This window comes from Brienomyrus brachyistius, chromosome 19 (assembly GCF_023856365.1).
Source record: "Brienomyrus brachyistius isolate T26 chromosome 19, BBRACH_0.4, whole genome shotgun sequence".
Taxonomy (NCBI): Eukaryota; Metazoa; Chordata; class Actinopteri; order Osteoglossiformes; family Mormyridae; genus Brienomyrus; species Brienomyrus brachyistius.
Genome location: NC_064551.1, coordinates 4,536,113 through 4,555,008, shown reverse-complemented (window position 1 = coordinate 4,555,008; position 18,896 = coordinate 4,536,113). Strand labels below are relative to the sequence as shown.

Genomic DNA, 18,896 nt, shown 5'->3' with positions numbered 1-18,896 from the left:
AATAAATAAGGCCGTGGGCAAAGCCGATCTGATGTGCTTATGTTGATGACTGACGTGGCACTTATAATCAATCAGACCTTGTTTAATTACACACGGGTGTCTGTCTGATGATGGTCTTTCCGTTACGCACTTGGCTAAGTCCTGGAATGTATGTCCGTAATTGTTTCAAAAGGAGTTTAGGCCTGGGTCATTAGTCGTAAGATGAAAGCATTGTCCTCCTCAGACTGAAATTCCTGTCTGTCAATCATTTCGACCGATATCCATTTCGTCAAGCGTGCGAGCTGCCTGTAATCGCATCTTTGGGATTCTGTTCACAATTCTTGTCATTAATCTTTGTGTATTTCAGAAGTGTCACAGTATCAAGCAAGGAGACATTCCGCTTTCTTTTGATTTGCTATTGCACCACACCTACTCAGCTAGAGCAAGAAAACTTATATCTCACATACACTGATATTCATACAGTAATAGCTACAGTGTTAACTCCAATTTAGATAACATTAATTACAGCTTATTAGCATGGTGATTGCATTCCCAGATTTTGCACTCATCCTTTTACATCAGATTTCAGAGTTCAAGCAATTAATCCTGACTGGCTGGCCATCCCACTGGCTATTTAAGTATCTTATAAAAATTCTTACGGAATACCCTGCTGGGTGGAGTCCCAGAATATAATCAGCATGTTCTCTGAAGAACTGAGGAACGGCCTAAATTCTGTAATGATCTCAAGAAGTGGGGAGAACGGGACCTTAAGTGGGTGGGGGGTGGGGGCAAAATGAGCTGCTGTTCGGGGTGAAATCAGACCCCTCAGCTTTCCAGCCTGCGGACCTCAGCTTAAGTGAATTAGTAACAAAACTTGGAGGCTACATGCAGTGAGACTTGTGCACGTGTGTATGTGTGTGTCTGTCTATGTGTGTGTGTCTGTCTGTCTGTCTGTGATGTCTATGTGTGTCTGTATGAGTGTGTGTGTGTGTGTGTCTGTCTGTCTGTGATGTCTATGTGTGTGTGTCTGTCTGTCTGTCTGTCTGTGATGTCTATGTGTGTCTGTATGAGTGTGTGTGTGTGTCTGTCTGTCTGTGATGTCTATGTGTGTGTGTCTGTCTGTCTGTCTGTGATGTCTATGTGTGTGTGTCTGTCTGAGTGTGTGTGTGTATGTGTGTTACTGTGTGTGTATGTGTGTTACTGTGTGTGTATGTGAGCAGGTATACCTTAACTTATGGGGACACAATGTCCCCACAACGTGATGAATACCCGTTTCTTTCCCTTATTGGGACCAGTTTCCTCAATTTCATAAAAATCTGTGTGACTGCAATGAAAAAACTAAAAATGCAAAAACTCTTGTATTTTGCTTGGTTACTTATGGTTATGGTTGCATTAGGGTGGGGGTTAAGGTTGTCTTAGTTAGCGTTAGCATTTTTCCCATAAAGGTTTATATTACATTGCGGGGAGCAAATATAAATATATATGTATCTATGTATGAAATAGTCTTTTCAGCCACCATTCGTATTAACAGAGCCAACCATTAAGAGCTTGTACCAGTTTTGTTAGGGTCATACACCAGTTGGGAAGGGAATCGCCCAGCTTTATTGCATACCTGTCCCTCAAGACAAACCTTGACTTGTTTATATAGAGTAGTCTCTTAATTTTTTTGTATATAAAGTTTATTATTAATTGATATGTTCAGTCCTAGTGCCCATGGAGACAGGACTCTTGCAGAAAGTTCTTGCGTCATTTACCTGGTGGTCTGGTGTGACGAGTCTGTTGATGATATTCGGAGACAGATTTAATGTGTGTGGGGGGGCAGGGTTGAGTGACAGGAGCTCGAATGAGCTTGTGCCCCCGCTTCCTGTCAGCCAGAGTCACAGGCCACTCCAGCGGGGGTACAGGGTCCCTTCGCCCCAATACGGGCCATTTGTGTGCATCCTGAACCACGAGGTCTCCCCGCAGGAAAACGGGGAGTGGTCTCATCTGAATCTTAATAAATTGCATGCTTTGCACACAGAAATCTCACTGCAGGAACCGCTTGTAATATTAAAGCGCATTGTTTTTGTATTGCAGTTGATCTGACCTATGATCATTTCGCCGTCACTGCAGAATAAGAAAATCCTCAGCAAACTGGCAAGGATAATTACTGATATGAGGGATGGTAGCTCATTACTATGCGGAATATAGCTGCCTGTAGTGTACGTGTGACAATAAAGGTCACTATACTGTATTGGAAACTGTAGCCAAATACAGCGCTATACAGTAAACAGGGAAACAATATCAGCAATAACAACATCCAGTAGAAGTGGAGGCAAGTAAGAATGGCAGACTTTTATATTGGATACTTGGCAAAATGGATGAATTGCATAGCTATGGCCAAAACATGGAAGAAAATTATCTACAACCTCCAGTCATTTGCGTCAATATTGTCGCACATCAGGATACTGTCAACATCCTGAAGATGTGGATCCATTCCTGGAGCCAGACCGTGCTCAATAGCAGGCAGCTCAATTCGGCGACGCTGGAATTATTAGCGCACGTTTCCCGTTTTCTGCACAGCGGTCGCTCCTTCAAAGTCTCCTCTGCGGAGCGATCCTGTCGGTATCGGTGTTATTTTCCACCTGAATCCCCTAGAACGCCAGAGAACGGGTTCGGGTTATGTTCTCAGGCCTGTGGTGCGATAGAAAGGCAGTCATGTGGGGCGGGTATTCAAAAGGGTATTTTCGCGAGGATCAATGGAGAGATGTCTGAATGCATTAAAGAAAACACGGGGCAGTTATGCCTCTAGCTGGAAGAGCTGACTTTTCCAGTGGGCGATCAATCCCCTTACAGTGCATCTGAGGCCTTAGAGCCACATAATGAATCATTACCAAGCCGATGCCAGGAATGTCTGCTGATCTAATGAGGTTTTGCCACTGGACGAGCTAGATGTCAACGTGGAGACCTGTGGACAGCAGATATGCAAGTAGATGAAGGGCGTGACCCGTAGCTGGGGTAGTCTGGATGCAATGGACGGCGCCAATGGTAGCGACCGTCCCAAGGACACAGCACTGGGCTCCGGCATTCTGTCCCAGTTCATCCATAAAGAGAAGTTTGTGCTCCAAGCCTTTGGGAGTCAAGTGCCTCTGATCCTGCATGCGGAAAGGAGCAGGCTGACCGCACGCCCGGCCTACGCCTTCCCTCTCGTCTCTAAGCGTCCTGTCAGATCTAAATCGAGCAGGTACAGGCATGTCCAGAGCGTGTCACTGTGCAGGCCATCACCCCCCGCCCCCCGAAACTCACTGGTCTATGGAATTTGTGAATTTGAAAAACTGGCTTTTATTTGTGTAACCAAACACAATACAAGAGTTTTAGCATTTTCAGTTTTTTCATTGCAGTCGCAGATTTTTATGAAACAGTTTTCCATACGGGAACCAGGACAGCTTCAGAGCCGATTATGATGATCAGAAACACATCAGACTTTTCCCGACCTTTCAGTTCCGGTTTTCCTGCTGTTATCAATCGTCATGCCAGGCTCACCCCAGATGTTGATGCTAAAATGTTATTGCCACATATTTATTCGTATTAACTATGAAACTTGCAGTGTCAAGAAGATCCAAATTTCTGTTACGCGGCAAGCAGTAAACATCTTCATAATGAATTTGGGATGATCTCTTATCATGACTGAAAGGTCTCATTCCAGCTCGCTGAGGCCTGGAAGTACAAGCAGACTTTCAGGGTAGTCTTTAGGCGAAGCATGATGAAATTTGTGACATCCGTGCTGAAATAGCCGCAGAAGAATATGTGCTGAGATCCTGCTTGCCAAATCCTGACAATGTTGTCTGTGTCACAGCGTCAGTGCTTTATAAATTATATCAACATGGCGGCACAGCAAATACGGGATCGACTCTTTGTTGGAGCCCTGTCCGCTGGGGATGAATTGCTTGCTGAATGTCCTCATCGTACGGCAGCGGGTACGACCAGCGCCTTCGGGCTGCTCTTTCTTCCAAGAAGCGAGGACTCGGTGCACGAGTCAATGAAGTCGTCCTCCGGCGATGATCAGACACTCTTGGGGCTTCATTTAGCGCCCTAATCGGACCGATACCAACATGTGACTTTCACAAACTAGCTCTGATTCATGGGCGCCGTGCTTTCCCGCAGCGACCGAGACGGATTCTGACGAGGCCTTTCCGCTAAGCTGCAGCGTGCTTAGCACAGCGCCGATCCCCGTCCTGCCTCTGGCAGTCGGCCAGAACTTGAAGTGGTTTGTTTTGATTAAGCTAAAGAATGGTCCTTCACAGTCATGGACAGGACAGCACGTTATTAATGATCGTCAATCTGGCCGTATTAAATCAAAATGACCTGAAACGGGTTTCTATCAGCCGCCAGCGAATTCACACGGTAGGACAAGGTGTGGATAGAACAGCCCGCAGAATTTCTCAGTCAGACCTCTGATAGTTCTGTCTGTGGCACAATAGCAATCTCAGAGTAGCCAGTCGGGCGCATCTCTGTCGGACCCCTGAGCGACGCCCTTAAGCACCCACAATGCACCAGGGACACCGGATAAATGGCCTGACCCTGCACTCGGACCCCAAGCTTCACTCTCAAATGCATGTGTGTGCGGAGAGCATGATGGGATATGTAAAAAGAGGCATTCCAATGTACATATACTTGTGCAAACGGCGAATAAAGCATCAATTCATTTTTTCATTTCATTATATCAAATTTATCATTGTGAATAATCAACAAAGGTCTCTTACTTTAAGCCATTTTTCACCAGACGAGGTCATCACTATCCAATATTATAACTGACACCTTTTGATGTAGAGTATATTCAAGGGTCTTTGAAACCCAGGCTGCTTTATAGCGTACAATAACCCCCGCAATCTACACAAAGCAGCCATGTTCCTGCAGATGCTGAAATGCGGCGAAACTTAACTGCGACGGGCAGTAAAACACAACCTGGCCTGCTTAGCAGAGTACCATGAACGCATATAATCTGCGACTCTGCGCATGCAGGCATCCAGATTCACCAGCGGTGGATTCATTTGAGGCTTTTTTTTGTGTGTCTGTGCAATAAAGCGTTTAAATTTGGCAAAGAAGATGCCGACGCACTGGACCAGCGCCTAGAAGAAATAAAATTTGCGCATGGGAGCCGCAGGAGGAAGTGATGCGTCGCTGGTATGTAAATCACGATAGACGCGCGCTGTAAACACCCAGATTGGGGACCACCTGCCGGGGGAAAGTGACGACGGCAAAAACAGTCAAGGACGCGGGAATTATGCTCCTGCTGCTCTGGCGGCGCAAACCAAACGCGCTGCTCCAATTAAGCGAAGGTAACAAAGGCGGTTCTCTGCCTCCATTACTGCGATTTGCAAACCTGGAGCTCACAGGTACCGGGCACGTTACCAGAAAGGAGTCAATGTGAGCCGACTGCGTCTCTGATCTCCTGACAGAATGCCAGCAGAGAGAGTCATGTCCATAACTTGATCATTCAGAAGTCATGCTGAGAGGAGACCGAAGAGTCATATTAAAGAGTCTTCCTCCTTCTGGATACACACAGCAAACAATGGTCCCTTAACGTTATTTATATTGGCGATTGAACTCTTCTAGTAATCATAGTCTTTTCTGTAAATGGTATAATCGCGGACTGCGTGTTTTCTTCTGTACGTACGCAAGGCCGATGGATTCTAACGAAAGACGGCAGCCGCCTCTTGACTCACGCGAAGATTAAATCGGTTGTGAAATGACACATTTTGCCAGAGTGCCTTTCCCGAGTGTGCGGCACCTTCCTCGAGCACGAGCCGCCAATCTTCCAACTGCCCTGCTGAGTTTTCGTTTCCAAGGTTCCCAAAGGGCACGGCAGAGCCGCGGTAACGGCTCCGCCCACGCCTGACGGTAATTATCCCTCTCTCCCCTCCGAATGGTGGTGTTGATGCCAATTAGCGGACAGCTCACTCCGCTCTCTGTCCTAAGGGCCACATGGACATTAACACTGTGTTGACCTTGTATCGAATTAGTGGTTCTGTGGGTCAGTTAAGAAAAACACTCACACGCTGGAGAAAGGAGCAGTAAACTAATGTATTTTTGATTACACTTTGGGGACAGATGTGCGTGTCCAAGCTTTTATTTAACAGACGACACAGTGATGGTGTGACTATTAAGACGGTTAGAGGCAGCAAAGCTACGTTTGCGCTGGTATGTTTATCCAGGCTGCTCTGTCAATGGTGTGGAAAACAAATGAGCAGAATGGCAGTAAATATTCACAGGAGGCTAAAATGACAGTCATGAGCAGAGCTGTCACATGTCCAGACCCCCGGAAATTACTTTGGTAGGGTTGCGTCGTAGAAAGGGGATTTGTAGGTTTCTTTTTATGTGGACTAAGTTCTCGTTTTTTTTTTGTCAGGTGGGGGGAGGGTAAAAGTGATGAAGGTGCTTTAATAACGGGGGCAGCAGATATACCTTCTGTCTCCATTTGTCACTTTTTTGTCAATATTTCACACTTCTGGAGAAGAAAAATGGCAATAGCACAGACGAATGGGCATCTTTGAATGAGTGTCGCCGTGCAGTGCTTTCCGACTCAAAAGGGTATGCTGTTTATTATCGCTGTTACAAAGGCGTGTGATCATGAGCGTGCATGCAAGCCACACGTCTCTGTAAACGCGTCCCTTTCGAGAGGCTCCGATTCAGCACACGGGAGCATGCAGCTCTTCTAAACATCCTCGTTCGTCTCGCTGGCCGCCCGATGATGTCACATACGGCACCTGAGACGCGTTGTGGGGCGGCCCGGCGCACGTCAGAAGCAGAGCTGTGTCGTGGAGGGTTTCCGTGAGGCCAAGTCGCAATGCATGTTGGGGGTTTCCATGGGCAGCCTGCAGCGGGACTTACGGCGCCTCTGTAAATATTAATAATCTGTGCATTTCATATATCGGTAAATGTCAGCCGGGCCGATGCCAATAAACAGCCAGTGGCACCATGGTCCCTCTACCCGGTCCTGAATGACACGGACTCAGTGCTTATTAGGTTTCACACAGCAGACAGTCATGTGGCCATGGGGTCGTTATTTCAGGCCATTTGCTTGGACGGTTTCGCAAATCCCCTCGGAATTTAAGGCGGCGCAGTAACATTAAGGTCAAACGCTGCAACGGAAGGAAAACCGCATCATAAGGCCGGGGCAGCGGAGATCGAAGTGCTTCCAACACCGCTACTCCCTCCGCGAGGTCAACGCCTACCTGCAGTGACAGGAAGGGTCCGACGGAGAGTAGCACTCGACCATGACCCTGTCGCCTCAGAGTTTGGAGGTCGTGCTGTTATTTAACTAATAATCTGCTGACTGCGCTGTCGCAGCTCAACGTGGGCGAGTCGTCTCCTTGGCCGCACTGCAGCACACGCATGTCACCCGCGTGTTGCGTTGACTCACGTGAGCAGCACCACACACAGCAGATGCCCCCCCACCCGCCGCGTTAGCCGAATCGATAGCATCACACGGGCATTAATATCTGCCCTTCCCTGCCCTTGACCACGCCCACAGCACACACGGACCCAGGAATATCCCATTGAGCCGGCCCTCACATCTGCGAGCCTCACGCGGAGTTACGAATGAGCGGACGGCTGTGAGACCGTAACATTCTCGTCGGGCCCCGCTGTCTCGTTGCGGTGAGACAGTAGAGTCTGGATGCAGTCCAGATTCTCTCTAACGAGGCAGTCATTCGGTAACGAGGATAATAGACAGACCTCCTGGTAAGACTGAAAAATGAAAATACTGCCACACATGGGCATGCGAATGTGAACACAAGTACGAAATGGTGGCCGAGCAGGAACTCGTGGTGCTACGTAAGCTTACTGCTCGAAGTAGAACATTTAAATACTCGCGTTAAGATCAATTGCGTCCCAGACTCTTCAATTATTCATGTTGCCTGCTTCGAAATTCTGCATGTATTATTTAGATGTATATAATCTTATTTTAACAATTAATCAAGAGCTCGGTCACGTCAACCTGAAGGAATTTCATGCACAAAGGCTCTTCATCATGTAAAAAAAAAGCCACATTTACAGCAAACAAATTGGTTCTACATTCTGTCGCACAATAGACACGAGATACCATCGGGTAATCAGAGGAGTGGTGCGCGCAACATAATTGTGTCCATTCTCAGCCGGGGCTTGTGGGCGCCCTTTGAACGAGTGCTTTTGTTTCAGCAGGGGAGGGAGTAAGCGCAGCTGATGGTGGAGGGGGGCAAAAGAGGGAGTCCTCTTTCAGGCAATCTGGAGAGGGTCGTTTGTAAGCTACGTCCTACACGTCGGGGATCAGTTTTATGTAAAATGCGCCGCACGGAGACCTATCGCATCTCTGCGCGTGTCGACTGCTCCCTCAGCGTCTCCGTGCTGTAGGATTGCGAGGAAGCAGCGCATTATTCACTCTAAATGAGGGCAGGACCTTGAAGTATTCCCGGAATCTTAAATCTGTTTTTCCTTGGATTTACAGCTTCTTCCCTTCGTATCGCCAGCCTGCGTGCCGTAAACACAAATTAAACACAAAACGCTCTGTGTTTTTATTCATTTTGTTAAAGGAGTCCGCTAAGTGGCTTTTATGGGGCCGAGTCTTTTTCTGCTAAGATTCTTCAGGAGCTTCCCTTTGCGGAAGCTAATTGGTGGAGATGTTCGCCTGTCGCTGTGATTCACGCCCAGCCATAATGAAGGACGTCCTGTCTACACAGCACTCCTGTTGTCAGCCGCCACAGCCGCCCTACTCTCCTCTCACAGCCGGTCGGCCTTGAGACCCTGTGGCACCCACAGCAGCACGCTGACCTCTGACCACACTCTCTGACTCCTGCGATCGTTCAATTTAATCTGAGTCCTCCGGTACTCAGACCTCCATACAGATCTCATGTGCCAAAGTACTCGCCCAGTCCACAGGATCAAAAAAGTTGCCTTCCTAACACTGTGGCTTTAACATATCCATGAACACGGGATTTTAGCCTTAAACAGCCTGAAGAACTGATCCATTAGTCGCTCACCCTACCATAACTCTTCCTGTTATTTTCCAGCAGCACCATTAATCAGTATCTACTTCTTCACCTTGCAGTCACACCCTCTGCTCTCGCAAACGGAAATATGCCCGTAAGACTCGCCTCCCTCGGGATGAGGCGGACAGATGCACGGGGCATGGAGATGGAGAACAGGGCGGGCAATTCATTGGGACCTTCTAATATAATTTTTTTATCAAAGACATAGAGAAACAAACACAAACCGATGGCTCTGGGGGAGAAAGAGAAAATACAGGATTTATATATCATCAGGAAAATGGTAGCAGGTCACCTGAGTTCACACCCCACCCCCCAGATGAAATGTATATTAGCACACACAGTGACGATTTCTGATCAGGAGTAAAGAGAGGGGGAGGACCACAGGGGCATTGGCTCCAGCTGAAAGCTGATTGGTCCTTGGAGTGCTTCCTCCCCTGTCACCCACTAATTCAAAATATATCATCGGCTGGTGGAGGCTCCTCTGAAGCTCAGAGCAGGTACTACCCGAGATATGATGTGTACATAGTACTACAAGCTGATGTTAGACTACTCCTCCGTGAAACACTGGGTGCTTGCTATAGGTACTTGGTATAGGTTTTTCATATGAGTACTTGCTATGGGTACTTGCTATAGGTACTTGCTATGGGTATTTCATATGACTACTTTCTATGCGTACTTGCTATGGGTACGTGCTATAGGTACTTGCTATGGGTATTTCATAAAAGTACTTGCTATGGGTACTTGCTATGGATACTTGAAATGGGTACTTGCTATGGGTACTTGCCAGTGATCATATCACTGTCTATTGTAAATCTTCAACAGACCCGTAGTCTAACTGTATCAGACCCTTACATGACATCATCAGCTATGTCCAACGATGTTCTGGTGATCAATATTCTCTGGGTGGAAGTAAAGCAATTACTAGATCCACCCCAATGAAAACATGCCGTACATAATAACGCTGTGGACGCCGCCCTTTTCGGCCTCCTCTCTGATTCCCAGCCAGCCTCTGCCATGCACCGTGATCCACGTTTGTTTCTTCTTTATTCCAGCTCGCTGGCTTCATCTACGCCTGTTACGTCGTGAAGCTCATCTCAGAAGAAGAAGACAGCTGTGAGTATCAGTCGCCAGGATCAGTCTACAGATTCTCCCTGTATGAACTCTCTTCTCGCAGTTCCCTCTTAAACGTGACATGCAAAATAAGCCGTATTTTCACTTCTCGGTCGTGTATGTGGCATAGCTGATTGGTGGGTGATAGCGAGGCTGCACCCCTCCAGTCTGGGGTTTTAACTCCACCCACTGTGTGTGTGTGGACTGGCATCCCGTCCAAAGTGTACCCCACCCCTGTGTACCATGCATACTGTGTAATTTTATTGTATACCATGCTTCGGGCAGGTCGTCTCACTCCGGTCCCCACGACCCTGACCAGGATAAGCGGTTGTAAGATAGATGGATAGATGTATTCATAACCACACCTTAGACAACGTTATTATAATATCTATCCGTCTCGCTAATGTTTTCTCCGGTGCAGGTGTGCGCCGTACCGTCATCCTGAAATGCAACACTAATGTTGCAAAGTCACAGCACAAGGAGGTAAATTTCGGGTTTGACGCTGCATTTTCTCCACTTAAGGGACTACCTGCTTTTATTGGGGATGCATTATCGATGTCGACCGCCTTGAGCGTTTTGTAACTCTTACCTGTGGAAGGTTCTGGAAAACCAGCCGGTGGGTGAGAGATACATAAGCAAATAGGAGCAACATGCCAAATCAATACCATCCTCCTTTCTGCTATCTCTCTGCCCCCCCCTCCCTCCCCCCCCCCCAATTTGTTGCAAAGGGAGGGATGTCTGCATATCAAATATAATTGATTGACTGCTGCGGGCGCCTGAGGTTTTATTTCGATTACTTTTCCCTTTGAAAATGTAGTTTTTTATTGTGCCTAAGCCATACGGGGGAAAGTCTGTTCCATAATCACAGCCATTAACGGTCCTTCTTTGAATACATTTAGACACTTCCTCATTGCCAGGTAGGGCTGCAGTAGGGGGCAGATCGCCCTGGCAGATTCAGGGGGGGCAATACTTGACAGGGACCCTTGAATGCATAAATTTATATGAAAATTGGGCAGGGGTGCTCAAGGTGACATTTTCAGCCACACCCCTGTTCCCGGGTGATCATTCTCGGTGTCAAGCTCTCTCTGACAGAAAATAGACACTCTTGATGGAGATGCCATTTTTCTCGTTGGGATCAAGAGCCTGGTTAACGTCATCCTGCAAATTTCGTCAAAGAGAATGAGATTTGTCCTGGGAAACTGCTTGTTTGTCTTGCAAGCGGACAGCGCGAGCTGAGCTGAGCTGCCACAGTGCGACTCGCCAGTCCTACTGGCAGAAGTGAGAAAATAATTCCTGCACCGTATGATCACGGCTCTCTGCCAATAGGAACGTGCCGACCAACACCGCGCCTTCCCCTATTGGCTAAAGCTTAAAACGGGGATGTCGGTCAAACTGAGTGTTTTTTTTTTTTCTACTAGCAGAAGATTAAGGCCCATTAAAAGAAAATTACAGTTTAATTAGACTGTGTCGACCTGTCATGTTTATTATGTACTGCAAAACTGAATAAATACTTCCACTTAAGCAGTACAGAAAAACAGTAGTGGTAGGTGATTTTTTTTTGTTTGATCTTTCTTAGAGGAACTCAAAGATGCTACTTAATTTGAGCAAATAGACTGATGGTATTCTGCAGTTGCGCACATTTCCTTTGCTGGTTCAGAAATACATTGATGATGTAATCCCCAATGCATACAGAGACTCTAAGCTAAATGGTGTATTAGCCATTACTGCAGTAATTAATACAGCGCATGGAACACCTCCATGTAGGTAGTGGAGATCACAAGCGCCCTCATGCTGTGATTATACTTAACATCAAGGCTGATGTCCCCAGGTCCACTTATTGAAGGACTGTTTGGGCTTCAGATAAATCAAAGTGCCGTATTGGAGCTGAACAAGATGAAAGGAACTGGGTCTTCCGTCAGTCAGGGTGGGAGCAAGACAAATGTCTTCTTCAGGAATCTCCACCAGGTCAGGAAGCCTTGGAGGACAAGCAGGCCCACCACCACCTTCATGTACATATCGGCGGCCTTTGACCATTTCGGCATCTTTTAAGATGATTTTGTAACGTGCAGTTCGTCTAATCGAGGAGCAAATTTAAGGCCACCAATGACCTAAAGTCAGGCTTGCTTGTCAAACGTTGCAGCAGAGTTGTACTGGTGGTTTCACAGGTACACATCATATACGCTCCTCTAGAAGAATGGATTTACCCTAAACCCACCCTAAAATCGTCAGGAGAAGTACGTATTCGCAATTATACAGTATAGCAGTATACTCACCTACCAACACACCCCTATACCATTGTGTTACAATACTGGAACCAACACACACTAGGTCCTCATGTAATCCAAAAAAGAACTCTCATTAAATTTCCAAAACTCACAAAATCTACACAATTGTTCCCCAAAACATATCCCGAGGACTGAAAGAGTCTTGGAATTTTGTTGTTCAGTTGGCATCCATGGATTGGCGTGTGCCCTGTGATGGACTGGCACCCGAGACAGGAGTGCCCCCACCTTGTGCCCTGTTCGTTTAGGCTCCTGGTGTCCCCCAGCCCCCCCGTCCGGGATAAGCAGCTATAAGATAAAAGTGTGAAATCAGGAAACTCTTGGAGAAGTAGAGCATGTTGTACAGTAATTATGAGATTATGAAGTCTAGCGATAAGTGGGGCTTGGGTGCGGGGGTAGGGAGGATGAGTGTGTCCCTGTGGGAGCTAAAATGGGGTTGGGGGGGTGGGATATCCCTCCTGCAAACTCTCATTATGACAATTATCAGCCACTGCCAGTGCACACCAATCAGCTGATCCTCTTTAATCTAGCCAGCAATTTTCCTCTGATTTCCAGCAAAATTGCTCGCCTATCTCGCGCTCTGCTGCCGTGGATTTGTGTGTGTAACGAACAGATATGGGGGCCTTCTCAGGCCCGGAATGCCCCCGTGGAGAACCGAGCCATAATCTTGTTGTTATTTTCACACGATTTGCTAATCCGGACCGGCGACTTTTCCCGCCGGGCGTCCGTGTGGATATCTATCGCATCCACATCCTGTCCACGCCCTCCCAGCCCCAGCAGACCGGCTATTGGTCATCTCCGGCCCAGGGATGCCACACAGGCAAGATGACGGTATTTACTAACCCCTCGCTCATGCTGTTCTCTTGTCTCCCTTATCCAGTCGACTTTATAGGAGGGTTCGACTCCTACGGTTACCAGGGGCCGCAGAAGACGTCACACTTGCAGCTCCAGCCTATGTACATGTGAGTACCCGTGAGTACTCATGAGTACTCGCCTGTGGTGCCACAGAGACCACGTCTGTGCTGCGGCTGGCTTAGGTTTGGCCAAGCCTGGGTGGATGAAGCGCTGCCCTGTGATGAGGTGTTGGGGGACCGATGTGTGATATAAAGCCTGAAAGCTGACATCCTTCACAAAGGGGTCATGGGGAAGGCGATGGCACAAGTCACCTTTAGAGGGGGTCTGTTCGGGGTTTGCACACAGATCGCACTCAGGAATGCAGGGTGGGGGGTGTTGTTGGTCTTAGCAGGGTGTCCCTTGCTGCTGATGATGGAGTGCCGAACTATTCCTTCAACCTCCCTGTGTAAGCGGCCCGGTGCAGAGCACAGAGGGGCGGAGCTACCGCAGGGGCGAGGAAATTCAGTAAATAACATTCTCGACCATGGCCTACGATTATGGTCTCATTTTACCTCGCTTTACCTCATATGGTGAGCTTATTTAGCCACACAAACCCCTTAACAGCTTCCCAGATCTCATTCAGCTGAGTGACATATGACCTAGGGGGGGTTTACATCTTCCGGAAACACCTGGCAGGAAGCCAAGGTGGCTCCCGGACTCGGCGGACGAGGACAGTGAGGAAGGGGAGGATGGGAGACACCGGTGTCGATGCTGGGTGTGAGGGGGGGGGTTTTCGGCTGATTTCTCATGCCCTTGGCCTACTTTGGCTGGGCGAGAAGACGATGAGTGCTGGACAGTGGGGCATTTAAAGTCCGAGCAGAAACCTCACGTACCCAAAATGTTCTGTTAGGACGCCCGTGAATCCTAGAAATATAGGTTTCTTTCTTTCTTTTCTTTCCTTTCCCTGTCGGCTTTTGTCGGCTCGGATTGTTTCCCGCTTGGGTATTGTGAGAAACGGAGGAATCTCTTACTGTCTCAAATTTAAATGTGCGGTAAAGACCGATCATGTGTGCAGATTACGAAAGCAAATTAAAACAGGTGGGATGACGAAATTGCTGTGAAGGCCCGACGGGGAATGCTTGTTCTGAATGCTTCTCCACAGCAAAGCTCCTTGTCTCCCTTTCTCTAAATGGCCCGAGCTTCTCCTCACCGCTTACAGTGATTTTCTCCTCTGCTTTGTTATTCAATATTATCTATTGTATATTTATTGTCATTTTGATGCACCACTGACTTTTCGTGTTTTTCTGTTCCCTTCTAGGTCAAAGTAAACAGGACAACTGCCTTACGAACACATCAGATAGAAATGTCTCATTTTCTTTCGTCTTTCTTAATTGTCTTAAATAATAGTGTCTTATAAAATTGACTGGAAAGAAGAGAATGTTTTCCGTCCGCAGAAAGCGAAATGAGCGCAGTGGATTTTTCTTTCTTGCTGGCCAGCCGACGCTCGGCAGAGCGACTGGAGAGACTCTGGCTGAGACTCGGGGGGATGCTGGCAGCAGATGCGAGAGCGCCCCCATGTGGCCACGTCCTTCTTTACGGAGCTGCGCTGACGGTTCTCCCTTCATGTCTGACCGAAGAATGAATACCGTACGTTATGAAGGCAGCGACATCACGCCGATTTTAACCAAACTCGCTTAAAAAGATAGAAAATGAGCAAAAAAGAGAAAAAAAAACGTCTGCAACTGTGCCATGTACTAAAAACGATGTTGTGACCCGGGTGCTTGGAGTCTGTCGATTACAGTGATTAGAAAATGCTCTTCTCTAAATGAATGTCCTTTACGTCATCGATACACCTTCAGATTTATTAAGACAGTGCCCCTGGCTTCGTAAGAAAAGAAAAAGTTCGATAGAAGATATTGATTTGTAAAAGCATTTTATTTCCTGTGTGTTTACATATGGCTGTTCCTCGTATCTTGGGCAGAATGATGTCAAACTCTGACCTAAAGAAAAGGGAAAACTTTGATCAGGTGATTGAAAGGTGAACAAGCTTCTCCTTTCTTGTGACGTTTTTCCTGAAAGTGCCAAGAACCATAAAAAAATGAATTAAATTAAATGGACTAGACATAATTTGGATGTTTCCTTGTAGTTGGGAATATTTTTTAAAATACTAGCAGGAGTCATTTAAACTAAATATCTTCCTAGTTTTAGTTAACTTATTTTATAGAGATTTTTTTATACTGTCCACACAAAAGCATTATGGAATAACTTTCTGTGTTTTTTTGTTTCGTGTATATTTCTGTTTTTTTTTTTTTTTTTTAGAAATCTGTCGCCTATTGGGAGAAGATGGTAATTTTATTTAGAATAATCAATGAGAGTGCATCGTGAGCTTCCGCAAGGCAGCCCCGAATCCTGGCAAACGGACGTCGCGAAATAAACTCGGATCCCAGCGCTATTTTTTACCGCCTACGAGTCGTAGGTCCTACGACAGCGTTTCTTTTTTTCTAGTTGGGTAGTAGTTCGTTGCGTTCGCCGGTAAAGGGCGTTTCATTCTTTCCTTCTTCCTCTTTTACTAGCTGTACAGATGTACAAAAGCAGCCTGGGCGGGGGTAAATCACGGCTAGCGTGGTGACCGAGAGCCGAGGTGCGCGCTAGAGTTTGTGCTGTGACTGAAATGTTGTGCTTTGTGTAGTGGACATGTCCTCGCATCCCGGAGATAGGGCCTGTGTGTCTGTAGCAATACTGCGGGATTCCCCTGCTTGCGGGGTCCTCCCACTAGGGGGCGCTAGAGGAGCTGAGATCGGCTCTCTCGCACCCAAGTCCTGCCAGCCGTTGTATAAAGCGTCCATCTAGCAACAGGGGTAAATCAACACTTTCTTTAAATGCTCGCTGTCCTCCAGGTAAATGATTGCCCTTCACCCATTCTCTGTTCAAGTCAGTTGCTCCTCTGTGTTCCCCTAATTAACTCCTTTAAATCACACATGGATGTTTAAATGGATCCTCTCAGGCCCAGAATATTATGTGTGCGGTGAGATTAGGTCTCTCAGGCCCCCAGGTTAACTATGGTGAATGGGGACTTCGAGCAAAAAAACAGTGAATTACTCCCCATATTTCATTTAAAAATGGATCATTAAAAATGTACATATATACACCCAGTCAGCATAAATCTCTTCCTGAGTAACGGTACTGCGAAAATCCAGTAAGTGAGCGCAGACAATAAACGTGAGTGCGTAACTGCAGCTGAGCCTGGGAACGCCCGAATTCTGCAGGGAGACCAGTAATGAATTAGCCAAACACATCCAGCCAGGGCGACAGCCTTGTGCACGACACAGACGTCTGCTTTCCGCAGTCCTAAGACCTCCCCACGTGATTTAACGTCACCGACGAAGAGTTTGACTTTAATTGATTTGCTCATCCGTGGGAAATTCAGTCTGACCTTGTTCCAACATCACTCGCCTGGTGACACAGGGCGACGTTTGGGGACAGACAGCTAAAAACAATAATTCTTAAAGCAGTTATCAGAAGTCGATCCTAAAAAAGATACATTCCAGCCCCCCGCCCCCACCCCCCTTGTTTATTATGGTACGGTCTGGCAGTGGGGCAGTAAATCAGAAATAGCACGTCTACGTTGGACACGGCGCGCACTCAAAATCCGCCCCCCGAGCTTATGAAGGTCAAACGCCGGTGCCGATCCCTCCCCGCTTCTCGCTCGAACATCCTCACTCTTATCAGCTCCTTAGCACACGGGCTCCCCGCCACGCCAATTCCCAGGACCCCCCCCCCTTGGCAGGAAGCCGAGGCAGGCGGCCCGCTGGAGGAGGTCCCTGAGGGGCGTCTGCAGATACACCATCCGCCACACGGTACCCCGACGTGACCCCCCCCTCACTGTGTCCAATCCTCCATGTGGAACTGAGGCCCGCCTACTTGTCACACAACATCTTGGGCCCATCCATGTGATTTAAAGCACGCGTGTGCACAATGGCTCCTTGGCCGTGTGCACGAGGACCCTGTCTCGGTGACGGTGGCAGACGTCCTGTCATCGTTCTTCCCGCAACTTTATACTTAATAATCATTCCAGGTTGTATATAGGTCACTGAATTCTTTACTGGTTCAGATATTTTTTTTCATGTATTTAAGGTGTCGTACGGACCCAAATTTCCAATGCATTTGGCGGACAGTATCCATTTACATTTAAAGAAAGCCTTGTTACACGTTGTTGCAGGTTATTTCTGTCTAGAAGCTTCATTGAACAACAACGTCAGTTGTCTCGCTTGGGATCAGAACTGACTTCTATTTTTAAATTAGTTTGAGCTATTTTCTATTTCTGTTACTTTTTAAAATGATTGTAAATATAATAAACTCAGACTGTGGGAAGGCACGCAGGAGAGTGTTTGTGGTTTTGTCCCTGATTAGCGCTTGTGTTGCCATACTTTCTTCCCCGCTTAACATCTGCAACCTCCTGTGACAGCGGTAATTTCCTGTGTTGAACATCAGCACTCATTGTTAACCATGACAGCTTGATTGTGCCTCAATAGACTTTGACAACAGCTCTTGTACACTCTTGTATATTATATTTGAGGGGAATATTTATTTTATTCATATATTTTGAAATATGCGGTGGAATATTTAGCATGCATCTACTATACACTGGTAAAAAGGCTTCTTATCTGTGGTTAATCTCATGATGAACACAAAAGGGAGATGGAGGAAAACTGAAATCTATCAACTTACTGCAATTATAGCTTGACATTCTCTAGACATATCTCAGCATAGTTTGTGGAACAAAGACCAGCACACATGGCTGTGATATCTCCTCACGTCAGCGCCTGAGCAAAATGTGATTTAACCAAACCGTGCTGAACTGTACAGGCTAGACTTAATTTAATTTAGCCTTTTGCGAGATAAACGCGGTGTGCTGGGATTTGGGGCCTTTCGCTTGTAGTCACCGATGACGTCCTTCGATAAATGGCTCCCTAGTTGTTTGAGGGACCGATTAATGGGTCAACCCAGGAACTGGCTGCGAGTGAGACCCCGTTTAGCCATTTGTGCTCTGGGTATCGAAGCCTTTATTGTCCTGAACTTCGCTGATGACAGCATCCACACCCATTAACATTGCTTCTCTACACAGTCAAAATGCAACATCTGGGCTGGTGTCACCAAAAAATGTCCTATAACTGTATCAGGAAAATGTATAACTGTAATCTACAACTGTGAATGTATAAATATGGCAATATTTACACTAGGATACCCATCCAGTGCAATTAGGCAATATGTGAGATAAATTTGATAATTTCCCTAAATACAAAAACAAAATCATTCATCTAATTAAAATCGCGTATCTGATGTGGCTACATGTCCTATTTTTGCACCCCAGTGTCAATCTCACTCCAGCGTTTCAGCAGCCCGGCTCCTGCTGCCTCAACGTCGGCTGGTTCCCGTCTCTGAAATACGCGGAACACGCGCGTCTGAAAGCGTGCTGTCAGCCTCATGCTGAATTCTGCCTCGCGCTAATTAGAACTAGCAAGCTATAATTCATTTATGAGGCGATATTTTAAGGCTAAGATGTTTGATTTCTGATGCATATTGACAGCCACTGCCTAGTTTAGTGCCAGATATGTCCATCAATCTTTCAAGCACTTAACCGACAAAGGGGCGGAGAGAGGCTCGAGTTTGCCACAGGCGGTATCCG

At 47.0% G+C, this 18,896-nt stretch overlaps 1 protein-coding gene across 1 annotated transcript in view; it reads left to right on the top strand.

Moving 5' to 3' along the window:
• The window catches only part of nkain2 (sodium/potassium transporting ATPase interacting 2), a 120,997-nt gene extending 103,869 nt beyond the window's left edge, over positions 1-17,128 (top strand). Inside the window, exons 5-7 of the mRNA XM_048986115.1 lie at positions 10,037-10,097; positions 13,257-13,338; positions 14,529-17,128. Of these exons, the coding sequence (XP_048842072.1) occupies positions 10,037-10,097; positions 13,257-13,338; positions 14,529-14,538 (153 nt within the window). The 3' untranslated portion in view covers positions 14,539-17,128. The remainder of the gene's footprint in view (positions 1-10,036; positions 10,098-13,256; positions 13,339-14,528) is intronic.
• The last annotated feature ends 1,768 nt before the right edge of the window (positions 17,129-18,896 follow it).